At 43.9% G+C, this 23,918-nt stretch overlaps 1 protein-coding gene across 1 annotated transcript in view; it reads left to right on the top strand.

Moving 5' to 3' along the window:
* The first annotated feature begins 11,862 nt into the window (after nucleotides 1-11,862).
* LOC143960385 (sodium- and chloride-dependent betaine transporter-like) overlaps nucleotides 11,863-23,918 on the top strand; it is a 165,087-nt gene continuing 153,031 nt past the window's right edge. The window contains exon 1 of the mRNA XM_077468957.1: nucleotides 11,863-12,248. Within this exon, the coding sequence (XP_077325083.1) occupies nucleotides 12,143-12,248 (106 nt within the window). The 5' untranslated portion in view covers nucleotides 11,863-12,142. The remainder of the gene's footprint in view (nucleotides 12,249-23,918) is intronic.

Here is a 23,918-nt window from a genome sequence, read left to right as displayed (position 1 = left end):
TTGGGACCCAAAAAAAAGCCCCTGGCACTCTGGCTGAATTGAAGCACACACATAACATTTGTACACATTTTAGGGGGTGTTTAGGGTAAAGCACTACAATGGAGCTGACAAAATATATTGTTAAGTTACTAGGCTAGGTGTATATGGGCCCAGGATAGCATGTTGGGGAGGTTAGTGAAGGCAAATATGCATGTAGGCCAAAAAAGGAGCATAATAAGCTTACAGCATGCATGGGGATATCACAGCATATTACAATTATGGTAATTAGGAAATGATAAAACAAATACATAACCAAACTTTAAATACATTGAATGTGATGTTAAAGGAGAAAACTATATATGAATAATGATCCCCAGAGCCTGGGGGAGATGCCTGTAAAGAACTTGGTGACTAGCCTCTACTCCGGAGTGATGGCTTGCCGCATGCAGGTGCTCTGCCTGCTAATATAAGGGGTCAGCAAAGCCAAAAGACAGTGAAAAACGGGGCCTGTCATCCTGAGAAAGTTCCTGAAATCATCAGACTTATTCTCCTGGATCTCATGCAGCAAAGGCATATGAGAGAATTGGTCACACTAGAGTAACCAATTCTTGGTCCATGAACTCCTTCTCCTCCTATTCTTGGACTGGGCTTGGGTCAAAGTAAGAACCCCAACACCAAGCCCGCACACAGCACAAACTCTGTACCCGCAACATGGCTTCAAAACAGTCAGCTGGACAGAACGCATTGAAGAAGAGCAAGGCCTGTGAAGAGCGAGCTGATAATCAGAAACAAGCGGACAAGAACGCACTGAAAAACAGATACCAACTGACTGCACGCACTGAAAACCAGATACAAAACCACAAGCACAAACTGAACAGCAGTTAAAACGATCTTAAAAGCACGAGTCTGAAAAGTGCAAATTGTCTCTAACCAAACTTCTACTAACACGAGATTAACATGAGAAGGAGCCCAAAGGGTTGGGCACTGGGTATTGAACTTTCTTTATCTAGTCCTGTCATACGTGTTGTACGTTCTTGATGGTCGGAATTTGTTGTGATCGTGTGTACGCCAGACAGCTTCAGCGGAATTTATTCCAATTGGAAAACCGGTCGTGTGTACAAGGCATTACAGATTCACAACTAAATGTGTTATCAGGTCACTGATCAAACCATAGGTAAAGCTGGACATACACGCTATTGTCTAAGCCTGGATTTAGACTTCAAAGTTGCGTGACTTTCAATCCAACATCCCTGCGTGACTTCATTGTGGCTTGCATACGACTTCTTTAACGGTAGTCAATGCAAGTCATATTGAAGTCACACCAAAAGTAACTTGTGACCTGAGGTCAAGCATTCTTCCTGAGAGGAACTAAAACCAGAGCCCTTGGGCCTCTTTCACACGAGCTGTCCGATCAGGTCCGCCTGTCAGTTTTTTAGTCTCTGCTATGGTGCGGCGGATGTCTGTGGATACGTGTCCTCTGACACCTGCCACCATCCGATCTGATCCTGTCAGCCAAAAACAGATGGATGGTGGTCCTATTCCCCATCTGTCTGGTGGAGCCCCATAGAGAAGAGTGGGACTGTCAGACCTGTCATCCACCTGCTCAGCGGGGATCAGCGGAAAGATCACCAGCTGAGCAAATGGATTCCACTTAGTGGAGGGGTCTGTGTGAAAGGGCCGTTGCTCTGCAAGACTAATAACTTGGCTATCACAAAGCAGCTAATGCTTAGCCAATAGACTGGATTCATTTCAGGAGAGAAACACCTGGTAATAGGCCCAGTAGTTGCTCTGATGGCACAGGAATGTTAAGGGCTGGTTCACACCACAAAAACACTCTCCAGATCCATTCCACATGTGTTTCTGCATGCTAGTCTTTAACGTGTTTTTGGCATGTTCAGGTGCATTTTTTATGCATTTCTGGATGCATTCCAGATGGGTTCCTTCTTCCTATTTTTTTTTTTTACTGTATTTACAGCATTTTTTATATGTTTTACCGCGTTCCAGTACAGCCCAGTGCAGGAAAAATATAGCATGTTCTATTATTGGAAAGCCCTGCAACTGATTGCACTGGTGTGAACTGTGCTGTTGGAAACCATATAACCTACATTCCATGCGTTTTTGATGCAAAAAAATACCATACTGGACTGCATGTGGTGTGAACTGGTCCTAAAAGAATGTTGCAGGCAGCTGTGAACATCCAGAGGTCAGACAGGTCAGGCTTGGACAGAAGAAAAGACAGGGGTCAGGGCAAGCAACAAGGAGGATGAGGGGTGAGGAATAGGCCACAGGCCACCAACAATAGCAAGTACAATTTCATTTGGAATTGGGTGACAAAGGAGGAAATTAGAAGTGACCCTGCAATGTATGATTCTGTGTGGCAGGAACAGACACAAGGGAGGGAAAAAGCATAATCCTCACACGTGTGCCAAATGGAACATGATCGAGATGACCACCAGGAACATGTATATGTATACAATGTATCCTTTCCCCTATATCATGTATGCTACATTTTCTCTCTTTGCTAAAGTTTAAGGCTTGTTTACACTGCCCACATGCTAAATACTCCATTTTAGCACACAGGCAGCCATCGGTTTATAGTTACAGTGTAATGAGAAGGGGCAGCGCAATGAATGATTCAGCGCACCACACAGTTTCCCTTTTTTCAGTCACAACATTAGGTGTGAACTAGCCCTAAACAGAACTCAAGGAAGATATCAAACCTGCAAATACAGACTGGGATGGGGGGGGGGGGGGGGAGAGGAGGGACTGGGGACAGGGCTAGGGGTCTCTCTCTCACCTTTCCCCATCTGTCAGCCTCCCTCTCTCTCAGTCCCTCCCTCTCTCTCAATCCCTCCCTCTCTCTGAGACCCCCCTCTCACTCAGCCACCCTCTCTCTGAGCCTGCTCTTTCTGTCAGCCCACCCTTTCTCTCTCAGCCCCCCTCTCTGTCCGCCATCCTCTCTCTCAGATTCGCTCACTGTCCACCACCCTCTCTCTCAGCCCCCCTCTCTGTCCACCACCCTCTCTCTCAGCTTGTCTCCCTGTCCACCACCCTCTTTCTCAGCCCCCCTCTGTCCACCACCCTCTCCCTCAGCCCCCCTCTCTGTCCACCACCCTCTTTCTCAGCCCCCCTCTCGGTCCACCACCCCCTCTCTCAGCCCCTCTCTCTCAGCCCATCCCTCTCTCTCAGTCCACCCTCTCTCTCAGCCCCCCTCTGTCCACCACTCTCTCTCTCAGCTTCGCTCTCTGTCCACCACCCTCTCTCTCAGCCCCCCTCTCTGTCCACCACCCTCTCTCTGCCCATCCGTCTCTCTCTTAACCCCTCTCTCTCTGAACCCCTCCCTCTCTCTCTTAACCCCCCTCTCTGTCCACCACCTTCTCTCTCAGCCACCACTCTCCACCCATCCCTCTCTCTCAGCCCCCTCTCTCTGAACCCCTCTCTCTCAGCCCTGCTTTGTCTCTCAGTCCCCCTCTCTCTCTCAGCCCCCCTCTCTCTCTAGTAATGGAGTGCTCTGGAGTGTGTAGAAGTGTATCTAGGGGTGTGATCAGATTGGGGGGTATCTGGGGGTGTAATCAGTGTAGGGGTATCTGGGTGTGTGTGATTAGTTTGGGGGTTATCCGGGGTTGTAATCAGGATAGGGGTATCTGGGGAGGTGTGATGGGGGGGTATATGGGGGCATAATTAGGGCAGGGGAATCTGGGAAGGTGTGATCAAAGTGGGAGTATTTGTGGGGGGTGATCTGGGAATTTGCTTGTGGGGGGAAACCAGCCCTTGGAAGTTTTAGTTGGCCTAACTTGCCAGCTGCCTGTGGCCAGTGAGGGGAAGAAAGGAATGCATAACCCCACCCCCTCATTACACAAGCTCCATTTTTTGTGGTGTGTGACATCCTTCACATTGCACCCCATCACATTACAGGTGCGCTGTGAAGGAGGTACCAGCTCAGTTTTAGACAGGGAGTAGCAAGAGGACAGTGCGAAAGGGTTGGGGGTGGAAAAATGCATCTTTGCCTATGTAGTCAAAAATACTTGCACTGGCCTTGAGTGCCAGAATCCCCTACCTCCTTCACACCTTGTGTATGTCACACGCACCACACAAAGACCACCTGCCACCCACGCCGCAGTGGACGAAGTCGTGGTGGCTCCAGGCGCCGCTGCAATCCCCGCCTGTAACCCCTAAAGAAGCACCGGAAAGGGGGGGGGCACAGACAACATGAACACAGGAGAAGATAAAGGTAAAAGAATAGAAGAGGACTTACCAGGCTGCCCAGGGGAAACTGACTGACCAGCCGTCACACCGGATCCATGCTGAGGCCCTGACCGGCCTGCCGCCGCTTCTGGCACATCAGATTCAGAATCAGACAGCTCTCCCTCTGACCGCTGATCCTCCCTTTCTGTGGGGGATGCTGTGGAAGCCGATGGGGCCAGGTGCCCCCAGATGTTGTCCTCAACTATGTTCCTCGCCACCGCGCGACTCTCCACTACTGACCTCCCCCGTGGAGCCCTCTGCCTGCCAGCAGATGCCTCTCTGGAACCGGCGTTGTCACCACCCGGACCCCCGCTTCTTGTTGTGAGGGCCGCGGCTGCCCTGGGGCACGCAGTGCAGGGCAGAAGGCCCTGCACGTCCCGGTCCACCGATGTAGAAGGCCTAGAGGGCGAAGGAGACACGCCCCTTCTGGCCAGGTCCCACCTGTGAGGGGGATTCCTCCCATCCCCCCTGGCCAAAGCAGGTGCATGGCGCTTGGCCCTGGGAGGAGGAGGGTCCAGAATCGGGCTCCCGGAGTGGTGGCTTACCCTGGGTGCAGGTTCAGGGCTGAATCTTGAAGGAGGCCGCAATCTCCGAGCCCACTGCTTGGGGAGCGAAGCCGACATACCTTCCCCTGGACCCTGGAGCAGCTCAGCGAGCTGCTCAGCCAAGAGGTCAGGCCCGTGGACCATGGCTGCCCTGCGGAGCTGCTCCAGAATGCTCTCTAACCACTCCATGAAGAGGTAACAAAAAAAAGCTGCTGCTGAGATGTTACCTCTTCCACTGATTCTCCTGACTGAAAAGCTCCATCCCCTATCCTCACTACATGTGCTCTGCAGGAGCCCGCTCCACTTTGCTGCACACTAACTTGTACCCACTTCCTGTGCACCAGCCAGCTGCCCCCAGTCATGCGGCGCCTCCTCTAAGGTTCCTTCTGCTCCGGGGCTAATCTTTACTAAATATATTTTTTTTATATGGAAGCAGTGTAAATACCCCTATCTGACCTGATCATGATCATCCTTTTAGAATACCTATACAGCAGGGCTGGAGTGTGAAAGAAAGAAGCAGTACAAGAAACCAATCAGCTCATGATGCACATTGATAGCAGAAAGTAGCAGAGTGACAGAGAGATGAGCTCTTCACTGTGCTGCTTCTCCTTTCACTGTCCAGTAAGAGGCTAAGGTGGGTCCATGGTGACCTGGGGAAAGTGGGTTGAATGATGCTGGCCATCGGAATATCTCTCGATTGAAGCTGAACATTGCAGCAAAAGCTGGTTTTGTTATTTTACCTTTTAGGCTGCATGCACACTGGGCTTAAAAAAATGTCTGTTCTCTTGGGAGTAAAAAAACTCTCATATAGAGAGTTTTTTGTACAAAGTCTAGATGAGTTAAAAAGTGTTTTATGTTTTTTTCTGCCTCTAAACTTTGAGCTCAAAATATGCCTGTAAACGTCCTTATGTGCATGGACACTTAGGATAACATTGAGCTGCTTCTACAGGCAGAACACAACACCTATTTAGAAGCAACGATTTTTAAGTTCAAAGTCGAAAAAGTGCATGCGCGCAAAACATGTAAGCCACGGCAACCCAGAGCTTGCGGTTCACCATGACCGATGGATTTCCTGGTTCTCTTTGTTTCCGGTGCAACGCTGACACCATCCAGTGCTCCCGGTTCAGCTCGTTCGTCTCTCCCAGTCCCATTCAGCAATGGACACCATACTACCTGTGGCTCAGCGGGGTTCCCACTCATGACCAGCTACAGAGTCTACTGCTTTTCACAAGGGTCCTCCACCATTGTGGTTTCCAATCTGGACACCAGCAGAAGTTATCCACCAGCCAGAGGTAAAGGGTTGTGATACAACTATCCTCCTCCAATCAACAGGCTTCCATCGCTATCCACATGGATTATTACATCTTTTCCCATGTTTAACCCACAAGCTGATCGGTGGATGATGACCCTTCCCCACCCGGATGTTCCAATGGTACCGTTTTTATTAATAACATTCCTTTACATCAGTATCTATATCGGCTATATGCTTTTATGACTGCCTTTGCAACTTCTGCAAGTTTTTATTATTGACAGTTGTTGCTTATTTCTCAGAAGTGCAATAAATTAACTTTTTTACTCAGCCAAAGGTCTACAAGTATTTGTGCTTTACCCATAGAGCACTGCTTCTTTGTTTTTGTACTGTATAAATGACACTGTCAGGGAAGAGGTTAACATCAGGGGCGATCAGAAGGTTAAATGTGTTCCCTTAGTGTGTTTTCGTATTGTGTGGGGAAAGTGCTGACAGGAACAACGCAGAGATCCCTGTTCCTAATCACTAAGGACAGCAGATCTCCATGTTGTCCCCTGTCCTGTTTATATAGACATATCCCGTTATGCCTCTCTGTACCGCGATCGGCTCCTCCTCCGTGCAGCGGGTGCACGCTGACACTATCCATTGTATGAAACGACATACAGGTACATTGTTTTGCACAATAGAACCGCCCTGCCGCAGTATATATGCGGTGGGCGGTCTTTAAGTGGTTAAAGTGCATTTCTAAACAAAACTAGATATGTGCAGAATGAAAAAAAATTTGTTTTAGTTTCGATTCGTTATTTACATCAATTCGCTTAGTTCAATTTGTTTAATTCGTTTTCTGAATTTGTTTATTCTTTTATTTCCATTCAAAATCAAATTTATTCGAATTTTGGAAGGTAGCTATAGTCTTTCTATTCCATTCTATTCTATAGTTTTTTTGAATCTTTTCTTCTCTTTTCTATTCTTTTATTTTCTATTATATTCTATTGTATTCAAATTAACATGTATTCTATTCGAAATTCAAAAAACTGTTATATTTTTATATTCTATCTATTCTATTCGATTGTTTATTCTATTCTATTCTATTTTAGTTTCTATTCCTTTCTATGCTATTCCTTTCTATTCTAGTCTTTTCTATTCTAGTTGAATTGAAATTGATCCTATTCGAAATTCGAATTTCGGTAGATGGGTATATTCTATTCTATTCTCTTCTATTCTATTATTTTATTTTCTGTTCTACTATTCTTGGCAATTCTTGGCTTTTTTTCTATTCTATTCTAATCTATTCTTTTCGAATTTGAATTTATTTTATACATTTTGGGAAATCGTTATGTTCTTTTATTTTCTATTCTATTCTTTTATTTTCTATTATGTTCTTTCCTAATCTTTTTGAATTCTAATTTATTTTATTTGAAATTCTAATTTCAGAAGATGGTTATATTCTATTTTCTTCTATTCTATTCTATTTTTTATTCCATTCTATTCCTTTATTCTCTATTCTATTTTATTCTGTTCTTTTTATTTTCTATTCTATTTTGTTCTGTTTTATGCTATTCTTTTATTTTCTATTCTATCCCTTTTTTCTATTCTATTCTTTTCTATTTTGTTCTATTCATTTCTATTCAATTTTTTTATTTTCTACACTATTTTATTTTCTTTAGAAATTCGAAAACAATTCGAATTCGATTAGAAAACAATTCAAATTCGATTTGAGAACTAGTCGAATTCGAATTTCACCCAAAATTTTGATTAGTTATTTTGGAATCGTTACTAATGTAATTCGGAAATTCCGATACCTCCAAATCTCCGAATAACAAAAAATTTGTCCGAATTTCAATTTGGAACTAAACAAATCTCACGTGTCTAGACAAAATGATGTTTTTACTTTTTCAGTTTAGGATAAATTCAGGAAGGGATACACATCAGTTTTGTTTTTTAGCCATAGCTCATTATGTCATTTTCCTTTTATTTTTTATCTGTCTTATATTAGCCTCCTGTGATCCACTGTACAGCAACTCTCAAACTGGTAAATGGAGGGGCCACACTAGGAGCCAATCAACGTTATCCATTCCACACTAAGATGTTACTGAGAGAGATCTCATCAGTGATCTGCTGCCCCTTTATTGCCCAACCATGAACTTGGGTGGGTCCCAGACCAGGCTGTATTGTTCAACTGTAGTACTGTCTGCAGAAAAGTCAAAATGATTACAGTACCTGGCTACGCTATCTGTGAGGGGTGCCTGGATCACAAGACTAGCTGGACACAATAACAAATTCATTGGCAGGTAAAAAGGGTTCATAAAGAGTACTATGTTTCTATTTTAGCTGTAGCTACCAACTTGCTTGAAGTTCAGTATTAAGGGATAAGTTCACCTTTGGTAACATGTTACATGTTACACCCATAACATGTGCCCTGCCTGTGCCCCTCTGACCCCCCGCCATGACTGCATATGGGAGATCTTCTCCCCAAACCTGCTGTCACAAAATAAAAAGAGTGCAGCCGCGCGGGGCTCTGTGCACATAGCCTTGTAAGTCATTCACGGCAATCTGAGAATGAATCAACTACAACTACAGTCTTCCAGACACCTTGATGTTCTCAATGAACTGTGATGATGTTGGTGAGTGCTCTTGTAGTTTACTGATCTTACTGCTCTCCAGTAACTGTCTGCCTGTATGGGAGGTATGGGCAGACAGCTATACTGAGATTTTGCAGGAGCCTGACATTACAGCCACAATCCGCTTAAAGCAAGTGGGGCCTTAATGCGAGGGGGGGTGGGCAGTCCATACATATGTAGGGGGCCCAGGCCTCAGGGGGAGCCTTGGACCATGGCCGTCTTAACGCTTGAGCACCACCCCAGGTGCTAGGGCCCCTGCAGTTTCTGGCATTCTGTGAAAAGTGAACCTGAGGGAGCTGTCAGTAATAATGATAGCCTTGCAAGTAAATACAACTGCATGCAGCTCAAAGTGCATGCTGAGCGGGGTCCACTCCCCACCAGGGCTGGTGCTACCACTAGGCAAACTAGGCAGCCGCCTAGGGCACACTGCTGCCTAGGGTGCACTGCTGCCTAGGGCGCCCGGCCGCTGGTGAACTGATGCAGCTCACTTAGTTCTGGCTGCAGGGGGAAGGTGGAGTGATATCATCTGCACTCCGCCTCTCCCTGCAGACCAAAAAATATGGGGCTGTCTCTTTGCTGTTCTTTGGCCAAAATATAATTCCTGTTACATCTTGAAAGCACTGGTGACTTGGAATACACTTTTCATTTGCATATATTACGTTGTAAGAGTGTTAAAATAAAAATGGGTACACTGAAGGACTTGGTGGGGTGGCCAATGGGTGGATTTGGTGGAACGGCCAGTGGGCAGACCAGGTGGGGGCAAGCCTATAGCTGTGTAAGGGGCTCCGATCATGAGTGCAATGCTCTGCAGGCTTCAGAAAAAAAAATAATAGATGTACATTTTTTTCCACCTGCAAAAAAAGTGCATTTATTATTTTTTTTTTAAAAGGTAATCTTATGCCGCATACACACAACCGGACTTTCCGTCAGAAAAGGTCCGACGGTCTTCACGACGGACATTTGATGGACTTTCAACAGAGCTACGACGGACTTCCGAATGTACGGACTTGCCCATCCGGTTCGTTTTGAACGTGATGATGTACGACAGGACTAGAAAAGGAAGTTCAATAGCCAGTAGCCGATACCTGCTCTTGTGTCGTATTTGGTCCGTCGGACCAGCATACAGACAAACAGTTTTCCCGATAGGAATTGAGTCCGTCGGACAGATTTGAAACATGTTCTATTTCTAGGTCTGTCTGATTTTTTTAAAGAAAAACGATCGGACTATCCCACACACGATCGGACTATCCGACGGAATGATTCCGTCTGACCTTTTCTGCCGGAAAGTCCGGTCCTGTGTACGCGGCATAAGCCTTTAAAGTTGTATTTTCTATTCTATCCTGTAGATGGTGCTGTATCCATTACATGACCTTAGTGAATGACCAACTGTCTTCTGTAGAAACCACCAGCAACAGTGATATCTGTGGGTTGAAACAACACATTGCAGTCCGTAAACAAATTTAGTTTTATATAGTTCTTCCCCAAAAACGGTTGTCTTTTATGTGTAAGGTTGACAGGTACACTTTCTATGATTAGCTGAGACGCTGCATTGGCATTGTGTCATCAGCTGTGGTCTCTTTGTGCTCTGACCCTTTGTACCCTCCATGTCAATGACATTTGGAAATCTTGTGGTCAAAGTCCACAGATGGCCCGCTTTTGGCAGCTGATTGGCATTGGCCATAGTCCAACAAATTTTAGAGGTTGTGTTGAAATCCTACATGTATGTATAGGAACTGGAGACTGTATGCCCCCTACTGTTAGCACAGTGTCTTTAAGGCTAGGTTCACACTGCTGAGATAAGATTTTTCATTGCGATGATGTAGTGCAACTTGGATGTAACTTTGAAGTGGTGTACATATTCTATGGGACCAATTGCACCACAGGAGTACAGTAACTTTTCCAAAATCGTGCCATGCTTGGTTTCATTGATGTGAAAGGACACCATTGAAAACAATGTGATTTTCATTGTCCTGCGATTCAGGTTGCATCTGAATTCACACCAGTGTGAATGGAGCCCAAGTGTTACTAAAGCCACAATGGTAATATTAGTCTGTATATGCAGTAAAGCATGCTTGTTATACTCACTGTGGAACCTAATGGGTTAATACTCTGCATTGTGTAAAAAATGCTGTTTGATCCTGTCTCCTCTATTCTTCCCCTTCTTCCACTGTCCCCAATATATTTCCTGATAATACAGAACCAGGGGAAAGGCTGCACATGCTCAGTTTGGTGTGTATTGCTAGAGAGTTTTTATCTTGAGAGGGTGCATGTGATCAGCACAGGACCAATCAGCACTGTTCAGAGGGTCAGGGTTAATGCATCTTGATAGAACAGTAAGTGCAGAATGAAAACTCATTCTACAGCCTTAGGCAGACACTGATAGACATCACAAGACTGTTATGTACTGGTGGTGAGAAAAATTATTTAGCAGTTTATATTTACTAAACTATTTGTATTTCCATGTTCTGTGTACTGAGGGAGAACAAATATAGTGAATGCAGGGGCCTGGGGTTAGTAACACTTTAGGAACAAAATAGGATACATCTGCTACATTGTGGGGTTGATTTACTAAAGGCAAAGGGACTGCGCACTTTGCAAAGTTGCACTCTGCAAGAGCAGTTGCTCCAGAGCTTAGTGAATGAGCAGAAGCTTTGATGACTTCTCTTATCCAATCATGTGCAAGCATGAATGCTGTTTTTTTTTTTTCTTTGCACGTGATAGGTTAATATTGGCAAAGTGAAGCGTTACCTCATTTACCAATCTTTGGAGCAACTGCTCTTGCAGAGTGCAACTGCACTTTGCAAAATGTGCAGACTCCTTGCCTTTAGTAAATCAATCCCTATGTGACCGTGTATTTATAGTACTTATCTATAAATCGGTACATTTTTAAATTTACCAAGCTGTTGGCCTTCATTTGTGTTGCAACATTCTTTGCAGATTTTCTGGCTGCATTCACTTGCTTACTCACTGGGATTCATTCATAATGTGTGTTTTCTATTCCTCGACTGTCTGAATTTCAGTGACATTTGCCATATTTGTAGTACAGCCAATGTTATATATCTAGGAACGAAATGTTAGGCAAACAGCTTAATTCACATGTCAAACACATACAGTATAAGAGAGCTGTATTTTGGTCCTGCCAGTCCTGTCTGGGGCAGGAGACCTGATTTTTCTCTGCTGCAGTTAACTAAAGGCAAAACTTTATTTTCTTTTCCAGAAAGAAAAAAATTACTGGTACAGGATAACATTAGTGACATACAGCACTGGTCGCTAAGGTACTGGTGTAGCCTAATTTTGGGCTATGACTGTAATCCCCAATAATGGAAAATACATCCCCATGAAGGACTGCATGACCAGGAGACGCCCCCATCTAACACGAGGGATCATCACAGCCAAGAACTGATCACGGTAGCTGGTAGCTGGCTGTGCCGAACAGCAGTCCCACACCGCTCCCCTAACTATCAAAAGGTTTAATAAGTAGGAAGAAGAGAAAGAGGCAAGAAATGAAAGAAGAAAGGGATGAAGGAAGAAGAAAGGGAAAAGAGGCAGCGAGCCTCTCCTATGGCACTAAGAGGCTAGTCTCAGATCTGAGGAGGCTGTCCCCATTAGGTAGGTGATCCAAGAGTCACAGTTTTTTTTCAAATCGGGGAAGCTTGTCCTGCAGGTAAAACTTAATTTCATTTCTCAAGGAAGTGTTATAATACCTGTCAGTTTTCTTTTTCATCCCATTGTCCCATTGTTGAGATGTCTCTTCACTTCCTGTCTCATAGCCTAAACATAAAATGAGAGGAAATCCCACTAAAGTGAGGGAAATCCCTGGTCCCTGGAAATTCCTGGTTGTCTTTAGAATCATCAGAACTAGTGTCCCCATTGGAGGGATTTCCCTCTATTCCTGTTCTGGTGACAAACCAAAAATAGGGATTTTCTTTCACATTCAGTAGTGCGTGGGTCGTTTCCACTCATGAGCAGTAATGCTTCATCGTTTTTTAACGGACAACCTTCAAAACAATGTTTGGAAAATTGCTCATTCATATGAAATGCGACAACATGTTCCCTCTGTATTTTTTGGTCATGAAATCAATATTGACTATTAACCCCCCTGGCGGTATTTCCGAGTCTGGCTCGGGGTGGAAATTTTATACAAAAAGCGGTAACCCCGAGCCAGACTCAGGACCGCATCGCTGAATGCAGGGAGAGCTTACTTACCTTGTCCCCCGGATCCAGCGATGTCCCTCCCCTGTACGAGCGAGCCGTCCTCCGCTTGATCTATCACGGAGCCGATCTCCATTCCCTGCGAGCGTTGTGACGCACGGGAACGGAGAACGGCGCCAAATTCAAAAAGTAAAACACACACATTACATACAGTATAATGTAATCTTACAGATTAGATTGCTGTAGGTAATTATTTCACATCCCCTTTGTCCCTAGTGGTCTGCCCAGTGCCCTGAATGCAGTTTTATATTATAAAAACTGTTCTTTATGCCTGGAAACTGGAGATTGTCCATAGCAACCAAAACTGTCCCTTTACATCAAAAATGGTTTTAGACCAGCTAGAAAACAGCGATAATAAATTGGAATCACTCGCAGAATTGAGCGATAGTGATTTGTGGGGAGATCCATCATCAAATACTGAAAAGTAATGACAGTGACAATTCTGCAACTGAGAACATTTCTGTGTTTTTGATTTGATTACATTATTGAATATTTTTATTATTGTTATATTATTATTTGGTATAATTATTTATAGTTATTTATTATATTATAATTTATGATTTCATTTTTCAAACTTTATCATACCCGGGATGTCTGCTAGACTCTGGTTTGGACAGATTTAAGAGAGTTATTCCTAAAAATTACAGGACTACAATATAAAACATCAAATTTTCATGCAAAATAATTGTACCGCTTTTAGCACCTAAAATCTGAAATAATCATACCGCCAGGGAGGTTAAAGCATGATCATCAACGGTTTGAATATTGTGTGATCATTTGGAGATCAAAAATATTTGTTAGATATTCTAACCGTGTCATTCCTGCCATTAGACCTTTCCTAACCAAAATTATTGGTCAAGAAAAAGTTGGATTTATGCCAGGCAGAGAAACAAGGGATGATATTATTAAAGCACTAAATTTTATCCATTTTAAGTTTAGTGGCACTGGTGGAGGCCTTCTCCTATCTTCAGATGCAGAGAAGGCCTTCCACAGAGTTGTTTGGGATTACATGAAAGCTACACTTTGATATATCGACCAACAATCTAAAATGTTATAGAATACTTCACTGTATTAATGTCCAAAAGACAAAATTAAAGTAAATGGAATGCTCCTGGAATCGAAAACCATAAATAATGGAACTAGAAAAGGATGCCCCCCTTCTATTCATCATTACGCTTGAAGCCTTTATCAGAACAATTAATTGTGCAGACTCAATTAAAGATTTAAAAATAAAACAGAGAGAATACAAAATTACTGCCTATGCAGATGATTCGCTGTTTTTGATTTATAACCCTCAGATACAGTATGTTGGAGATGTCAGCAGAATTGTGGCACCCTTCTTCATATATGGTGGTACTGTCCACTAATTATCCATTTTTGGAAATGGGAAGGTGAATTATTTGTCAAGATTACTAAAGCAAAGCTTGTCTTTTCTCTAGAAAGTTATCTTCTTCATATATCTAGTACTCCTCTTTGTCAATATAAATGTGTGCTACTTCTCCACCTACTTAACACTGCCAAAGCATTGATCCCGTTACATTGGAAGTCTTCCACAGTTGCCTTGATCAGAGATCAGTTATATAAAATAAATTCCATACATGAGCAGTTGTGTTAGATATAGCACCTTATTTCAATTTGGTCCCAATGGTATGTATTCAAAGATTCAACTATACATTATATATATATATATATATATATATATATATATATATATATATATATATATATATATATATATATATATATATATATATATATATATATATATATATATATATATATATATATATATATATATATATATATATATATATGTAGCGCTGGCTCCTGACAAGCATGCGCTATATGTTTTTGAAAGTTAATATTCCTGAAACCACAGTTCAGTTGGGTTTTAGGGCAAATTTTTCTAAATTATGATTTCAGTAGCAGTCCAGCTGGGTTGCACTGGGTTCTCCTTGGCAGCAGGTGTCGCTGTCACCACCAGCAAGTGGTAGAACACAGTTTAGCTGGGTGTATTGAGTGCTACGTTTTTTCGGAACCAGCCCAGTGGGAGTGTTCTCCTGCTGTGCAGTCTGGGAGGTGGTATTTAAGGTACTGACATCACGTGCTACGGGGTTCCGTGCCACAAGATTTTCCAACTGTTTGGCTCTGGTCCTCCTGACCAGCCCCCATGGCCCTCCTGGCCTGGGGTGCGGTTCCATGCATTTCCAAGTCTTGGGGCTGGATAGCCCGAGGCGAAGCAACTGCAGGGACAGACCTGAATGGATATCGGGGCCTGGTGCCATCTCATCTAAGGAGAGGCCCAGCAACTGGAGAAACATCCAGGGGAGGACTCTTCAGGAGAAGGCCATGCACAAGGCTGGTTTCTCTGAAGGAGCCTGGAGGCTCAATTGAAGGACACTTCATGGATCTACACTCATATGGTATCGCCGGACCGGCTGAGAGATACTGGTACCATATGATAGCTCTATGAATTTGTCTATGTCCCTCAGTTATGCTCAAGTCTGTGGCAGAGACTTTTTCTCAAGTATTCTATACTCAAGCCTGTGGCAGAGACATTGGCAAAGTCTGTGGCAGAGACTTTACTTTACTTAACACCTTACCGACTGCTAGGCCTAGTGAGAGGAGGTCTATCCGGGAGTTGTGAAAATCCAGCTGTGAAACAGTTATTCTCTGGATTTCTTCTATAAAGACTTTCCATTTTTGACAGTCCAGAGTACCTGAACTTCCTCCTAACCCTCTACCCTAAACTGAGAGATTCTGTTTCTACTTCAAATAAATAACCCAAAAGAAGATTCAGTGTCAGTTTCTACATTTCTTTGGGCCATCTACTACAGGAAACCCTAGACAGAGACGAGGTCAAGAAGGTAACGGTAAGCCCAATAAAACCAGCAGCTCCTTCGAGGGTCAGTGCTACATATATATAAAGCATTTCTCTGCCTAAAGGCTTAAAGAAGCTTGTGGTTTTTTTGTGCTCTTTTGCATGTTTTTTATTGAGCTTTTTTGAGCATAAATGTTTTTTTTTTTACAAACCCTCCCCTCAACTTGTTTTTTGATTTTCCTTTGTGTGTTTTCAAGCTTTTACAAGCTTTTTTGAGCTTTTCCATATGTTTTTTTCTGTGATTCTGGGCATTTTTTTCTGCTCTAAAGCTCCTCTCAAAAACAAAAGTTTGGTGGGGGTTTTTTTCTGCCTGTAACAACATATTCCTGTAAACTCCTGAAAAAATCCAAGGGACACATTGGCTAACATGGAGGGAAGTTTCCATGAAGAAAACGGCGAGAGCTCAAAGCTCAAAAGCCTGTAGGAGCTTCTTTGAGATGCGATGTGCATGAGCCCTGATTTCTGCTTTTCTATTTTTTTTTTTATACAGTTGTGCTCATAAGTTTACATACCGTGGCAGAATGTATGATTTTTTGGCCATTTTTCAGAGAATATGAATGATTACACAAAAACATTTCTTTCACTCACGGTTAGTGTTTGGCTGAAGCCATTTATTATCAATCAACTATGTTTACTCTTATTAAATCATAATGACAATAGAAACTACCAAAATTACCCTGATCAAAAATTTACATACCCTGGTGATTTTGGCCTGATAACATGCACACAAGTTAACACAAAGGGGCTTGAATGACTATTAAAGGTAACCATACTCACCTGCGATCTGTTTGCTTGTAATTAGTGTGTCTGTATAAAAGGTCAATGAGTTTCTGGACTCTTGGCAGACCCTTGCATCTCTCATCCAGTGCTGCACTGACATTTCTGGATTCTGAGTCATGGGGAAAGCAAAAGAATTGTCAAAGGATCTGCGGGAAAATGTAGTTGAACTGTATAAAACAGGAAAGGGATATAAAAAGATTTCCAAGGAATTGAGAATGCCAATCAGCAGTGTTCAAACTCTAATCAAGAAGTGGAAAATGAGGGGTTCTGTTGAAACCAAACCACAGCCAGGTAGACCAACTAAAATTTCAGCCACAACTGTCAGGAAAATTGTTCAGGATGCAAAGAAAAACCCACAAATAACCGAAGGTAAAATACAGGACTCTGAAAACATGTGGTGTGGCTGTTTCAAGATGCACAATAAGGAGGCATTTGAAGAAAGATGGGCTGCATGGTCGAGTTTCCAGAAGAAAGCCATTACGACACAAATGTCACAAAGTATCCTGCTTAAAATACACCAAAGAGCACAGAGACATGCCTCAAACCTTCTGGCACAAAGTTATTTGGAGTGATGAAACCAAAATTTAGCTTTTTGGCTACAACCATAAATACTACATTTGGAGAGGAGTCAACAAGGCTATTAAGATATCCAAGGGATTGAGAATACCAATCAGCAGTGTTCAAACTCTAATCATCTGAGAAGATAAAGAACATCATCCACAAATACCACAAAAGACTTCAAGCTGTCATTGATGTTAAAGGGTGTAATACATGGTATTAAAGTGGTTGTAAAGTATTTTTTTAAAATAACAAACATGTCAGAGGTAATCCACTGTGCAGCTCGTTTTGCACAGAGTGGCCCCGAAGCTGTTCTTCTGGGGTCCCTCGGCAGTTGTCTCTGCTTCTCCCCGCAAGTACCTCTCATGTTCATGCGAGCTCCCTCGCATGGTGAGAAGCACTTGCAGGCACGCTCCCGTGATACAGCCGGTGGCTATACCAGCTCGATGTATCACACGGCCCTGCCCCGGCGCGCCGCGTCATTGGATGTGATTGACAGCAGCGCGAGGCAATGGCTGCACTGCTTTCAATCCATCCACTCCAGCCAAACAGCGGCGAGGCTGAGTGGCGAAGAGGACATCGGGGACGAGCATGGGACTTTCGAGGTGTCAGGAAAGTAAAACGGGGGGGCTGGGGGCGCCGGCACTGTCAGATGTTTGTTCACCTATATATATATATATGTATTCAGGTTCACCTTTACAACCCCTTTAAGAACTGGGGTATGTAAACTTTTGATCAGGGTCATTTGGGTAGTTTCTATTGTCATTATGATTTAAAAAGAGTAAATACAGTTTATTCATAATAAATGGCTTCAGCCAAACACTAACCATGAGTGAAAGAAAAGTTTTTGTGTTATCGTTCATATTCTCAGGAAAATGGCCAGGGTATGTAAACTTATGAGCGCAACTGTATGACAAACTCACAGAGGTATATGGGCTTATTTACATCACATACCACATATGTTATCAGGGGGAGATTTACTAAAACTGGAGCACTCAGAACCTGGTGCAGCTGTGCATGGTAGCCAATCAGATTCTAAATGCAGCATGTTCAATTACCGTATATACTCGAGTATAAGCCGAGATTTTCAGCCTCTTTTTTGAGGCTGAAAGTGCCCCCCTCGGCTTATACTCGAGTCATCGCTGTCTGTCTGCCCGATCAGCGTGTCGAGCAGACAGACAGCGGCCATTCTAGGATTCAAAGGCCGCGCCTCCGTCTCCGCCTTCGCCTGTGATAGGCGGAACACTGAATTTCCCAGCAGTCTGTGTTCCGCCTATCACGGACGTCCTCTCATCCTCGTCCGTAGTATGAGGATGAGCGGACGTCCATGATAGGCGGACCACTGACTGCTGGGAAATTGAGTGTTCCGCCTATCACGGACATCCGATAGGCGGAACACTCAATTTCCCAGCAGTCAGTGGGAAATTGAGTGTTCCGCCTATCACCGACGGAGGCGCGGCTTTTGAATCCTAGAATGGCCACCGACGAAGAGCTGCGGGACGGGCCGGGACGCAGGCCGGGACGGGACGCAGGCCGGGACGGGACGCAGGCCGGGACGGACACAGGCCGGGACGGACACAGGCTGGACGGACACAGGCAGGCTGGACACAGGTAGGCTGCACGGACACACACACACACACACACACACACACACACACACACACACACACACACGGATGCATGCACACACAGGGATGGATGGACACACACGGATGCATGGACACACACACACACACACACACACACACACGGATGCATGCACACACACAGGGATGGATGGACACACACACACACGGATGCATGGACACACACACACACGGATGCATGGACACACACACACACACACACGGATGCATGGACACACACACACACGGATGCATGGACACACACAGGGATGGACGACACACAGGGATGGACAGGCATGTCTCACCCTCGGCTTATACACGAGTCAATAATTTTTTCCAGTTTTTTGGGGGTAAATTGGGGACCTCGGCTTATATTCGGGTCGGCCTATACTCGAGTATATACGGTAAACTTTGACAATAAAACCTGGAAGCTGATTGGTTTCTGTGCAGAACTACACTAGATTTTGCTTGGTCACCTTTTAGTAAATCTCCCCCTTAGTACTGATGGCAAAAATCAATGTTATTGTTAGTAAACCCATATTATCAGATAGGATTATAAGGCCTCATGCACACTGCAGCTGTCTATTTTACAAGTGTTTGACGTTTTGTTTTTGCCCTTAAACGCCCCTCCATGTTAGCCTATGTGTCCATGCACACATAGGCTTATTTTTTAACATGAATAATGTTTATTCAAATCTTTACAGCACAAGCGATGCATATACACAATCAGTCATATTAGCATTATTGTATAAATTGACACAGAAAACTGTTTTGTTGATATCCATAGGAGAGATTGGGCTAAATCCTTTTATTATAGTGGATAGTGGTTCAGTAGTTATACGTTCCAACATGGTTACAGAAGGAGGCCTGGGGGGGTGAACGGGTTTCAGAGACCTCGCTTGAATGGATACGTTACATACTGTAGACAGTTAAATAGCATTCAGGAGAGCAAACCAGTGACTTATTATTGTGGTACAGCTTCAACATCAATGCCCTGATCATCGTCCAAGATCTCTGCTCCCCAAGCATCTATCCATCCCAACCATATTTTATCAAACTTGCCAGGGCAGTTTCGATTGATATAGGTAATCCTATACATCGGTAACATTGAATTTAAAACTAAGCGCCATGAAGACACTGTAGGAGGTGCAGCATCCTTCCAATAGAGCAGGGGTGGCCAACCAGACAAAGACCAAGAGCCACATTTTTTACCAAGTTACCGCAAAGAGCCACATCATACGCATGGGCACACATGAACATCACCCCCATCCCTTCCTCATACACACATACGTTTGCTCTCATACAATGCGACACTAAAATACTCACAAGCTTGAAGATCAGAGTGCAACTTTGACTGAATAGACGTGTTAATGTCTGATATTCTGTGCTCAACTGTGTGGCGGGACAGTTGGAGGTCTGATACCATTCGTTTTAGTTTGTCGTTTTCAGGAGACAAGATTTCAACAATGTCACAGAGGCATTTTTTAATGAACTCCCCTTCATTGTATGGCTTTTTGGCCCGTGCAATGTTCCAAGCCAGTTGATACGATGCAAGCGTTACAGTCTCTGTGTGCTTTGTACGTTTTTTGAAAAACTTTGCCTGCTTTTCTGTCTGACTTTTCAAAGTAACCAACTTGTGCTTGCGAAGTTCAGTCCCTTTTGGAAATTCCTGGTCGATGTTAGCATGGAGTGAGCTGAAGTGGCGCTGAAGGTTTGAAGCTTTGAAATGCGACAAGGACACCTGACATATAAGGCAGAATGGCTTTCCATTACGTTCAACAAAAAAATATAAACTCTCCCACTCTGTTAAAAACGTCCTGTGTTCTTCTTCATATTTTCGTTTTGCTGTGCATTTTTTCCCTGCCATTTTGCTCTTACTGAAAAACTGCCCACGTGTGCATTTGACGTAAATACAGAGCAAGGGGGCGGGGTAGTGAGAGTGAGGGGTGAGCGGAGGTGTGTATGAGAGCGGCAGAGTTCTGGCCGAAAAATTTGAAACAAACTCCGACGGATTCGAACGTGATGACATACGACTCGACTCGAATAAGGAAGTTCATAGCCATGAGTAGCCAATAGCTGCACTAGCGAATTTCTCGGTAGGAACTGGGTCCGGCAGAGTTCTGGCCGAAAAATTTGAAACAAACTCCGACGGATTCGAACGTGATGACATACGACTCGACTCGAATAAGGAAGTTCATAGCCAGGAGTAGCCAATAGCTGCACTAGCGAATTTCTCGGTAGGAACTGGGTCCGGCAGAGTTCTGGCCGAAAAATTTGAAGCATGTTTTGCAATTCTGACGGATTTTCCGAATGAGCGGACTTGGCCACACACAATCACACCAAACTCCGACGGATTCGAAAATGATGACGTACGACTCGACTCGAATAAGGAAGTTCATAGCCAGTAGCGTAAGTAACGTAAGAGCCGCACGGAACTGGGCAAAGAGCCGCATGCGGCTCGGGAGCCGCGGGTTGGCCACCCCTGCAATAGAGGAATATCTCCTTGCATGCATAGAATGTGGCAAAGCTTAAGAACAGCCTGGTGTGTCTGTCCCGAATATTGGTATTGAATATGTTAAGTAACATCAACCTGGGGTCAGATCTCAAAGTTAGGAAGGTGATCCGGCCGAGGCTGTCCACAATCCCTGGCCAGTAAGCCTTGAGGTGTGGGCAGGACCAGACCATGTGAAAAAAGGAGGCAGCCCGCAGGTCACATCTAGGACAAGGCACTGGGGTCTCAGGATTCATAAGTGTCAGGCGTTTTGGAGTGCAGTAGGCCCTATGGAGGAACTTGACTTGCATGAAACGGTCCCTAGCTGAGATCATGTTGGTTACAAAGGAGGATAAACAAGCATCCCATTCCTCCTCTGTCAGGTCAGGAATGTCCGCCCTTCATTTGTCTAAGGTTTTTTACAGTTTTTTTGTGGGGGTTATGGACAGGCGGAAGTATGGGGATTTCTGGCAATGAGTAGTCCCTCTACAGAGTCTGATTCCAAGATAAGAGAAGGTGGGAACTGCTTCTTGTATGCGTGGCGGAGTTGGTAGCAACAAAACAACATCCAATCCAGCAGTTGATAAGCATCCTTGAGGTCGGGGAACAATCGCAATTTACAGCCGGTGACGATGTGCTTAAGGTTCACTATCCCCTTACTTGCCCAGATCTGGAACTTTGTTCAGGTGTGGGAGGTTGGGGTTGCTCCATAGGGGAATGTGAGGGGAAAAAGTCCCAGGGGAGCTGGATTGCACTCTAGTCCTGTGCCACACCAAAACTGTGTGCGCATTAGTTCTTGGTCCCCCTGAACACCAGGTTAATGAGGGAAGTGTATGACCCCATAGTGGCCGCCTCCAGGGTTACCGCCGGGTTATCTTTGGGCTGAGAGAACACCGCCTAACCGTTATCAGTACCGCTGACCCAGAAATACATCTGAAAGTCGGGTAGGGATAGGCCCCTCCTGAGTAATGGGAAGCTGTAAGGTGGAAATGGCTAAATGTGGGGGCCTGCTGCTCCATACAAAGAGGATATACCTTTCAGTATGTCAAAATTTAGGCTGGAAGCACTAGTGGAGAAGTATAGGAATTTGGGCAAGTATATCATGTTGACTAGGTTCACCCTACCCACTGGTGAAAGAGGAAGAGATCTCCAAGCCATGCATTTCTGCGAGAAGGTCCTCAGCAGCTGCATGAGGTTCAGCTCCAAGTATGAGGACAGGGGACCTCTAATCTGCACCCCTAGATATTTAAACAGTGCTCTGTGCCCCGAGCCCACCCCTTTTTAAAGCCTATTAGAGCCTCAGGCTCTAATCACGTGCTTCAAAAAAAAATTCTACTGCTCTTTTTTATTTCTTTGCAACATATGCAACTTTAATTTGTATAACGTTCGAATTTGATGTTTCTTTGTACTATTTTCTTCATCTTTTACTTTAAAAATAGTTATTGTACTAAAAATATGTGAAGTCTCATTGAATGGATGATGAATGATGAAATTTGGTTGATATCATCAAAAAAAATTTTCTTTTAAACAAGCAAACTACAAAGAATCACCATGAAAAATGCTCCCTTGAAGGCACAGCAAGCCTCCTCAAAGGCTTTGGTGAGCCCTTAATCACTGTGTGACTCCATCTGCTTTGACAATCAGCCTTTGTGTCCAGCTAGCTGTCATTGTCACTGCCACAACACATAGATGGCGGAAGATAAAAGTCAGCATATCAGACGAGCATACAAACAAGGCGCGACTATTTAAATTGTGCCTTTAAATAACTTTAAAAGTCGGTATAAATACATTTCCATGCCACAATATACAGTAGCTATTATTTTTCAGAAAGTGGTTAAAGGAGAATTAACCCAAAAAAAAGTTTATTTAAATCCACAAGGGCTTTTATTTTTTATTTTTACCACTACTATTCCTTTATATTGGTTTTTAAAATGTACACATGCAGCAATTTAGAATATGGATGAAAGGTTTAGCCCTGGGAAACACTTTTTGAAAAATAAAAAGTGCATTTTATATACAACTATATATATCAGACCAAAATGAGGGACAAATGAGGATGAAAGAGTGACAGAGGGACATTGCTCCAAATCAGGGACAGTCCCTCGTAATCAGGGACAGTTGGGAGCTATGTGTAGGAGGAAATAAGCCTTCTCCCTCGCACTTAGATAATTGCAAACTTTACATAGAAGACATGGACACACATTGATAGGATTAGTCACAATTCTTTAATCACATTCATGTTTATCTGAAAAAACGATACCAGGTTCAGATTTCCTTAATGGACCCCAGTATGCATTATGTAACAGCACAGAGACAAGACTTACACAGAATACAAACATCTACTGAACACATGGCATGGGAAACAGCCACCTCCTTCTCTACATCTTCTGCTTTTAATTCTGTGTACATAGTCTTGTTTACAGTCCTCCTGCCTGCCGTCAGCACACGGGTGGTCCTAGAACCCGTTCCTGCTGCCGAAACAGCATCTGCCACACAGACATGAGTTGCTCCAGGCAAATAAGCAATCAGTGAGCCACTAAAACTATTCAGAAAACACTGCAACTTTGCTAAAGTAAAAAAAAAAAGAAAGGCTGCTGCGTCCGTCATGGGTTTAGAAGCGTTAATAGAATCCCCCAAAGCTAGAGTCAGCAGGGTTTTTATAGTGCTTCTGGCAGTGAATGGCACTTTCATCTATTTTGTTTTGTTGTGACTGTTTGAGCTGATAATGCTTG

This window comes from Lithobates pipiens, unplaced genomic scaffold (assembly GCF_037356315.1).
Source record: "Lithobates pipiens isolate NorthernLeopardFrog02 unplaced genomic scaffold, aLitPip1_a1.2 Scaffold_8, whole genome shotgun sequence".
Taxonomy (NCBI): Eukaryota; Metazoa; Chordata; class Amphibia; order Anura; family Ranidae; genus Lithobates; species Lithobates pipiens.
Note: the sequence above shows the minus strand (reverse complement) of the source record. Positions and strands in the feature narration are given on the sequence as shown.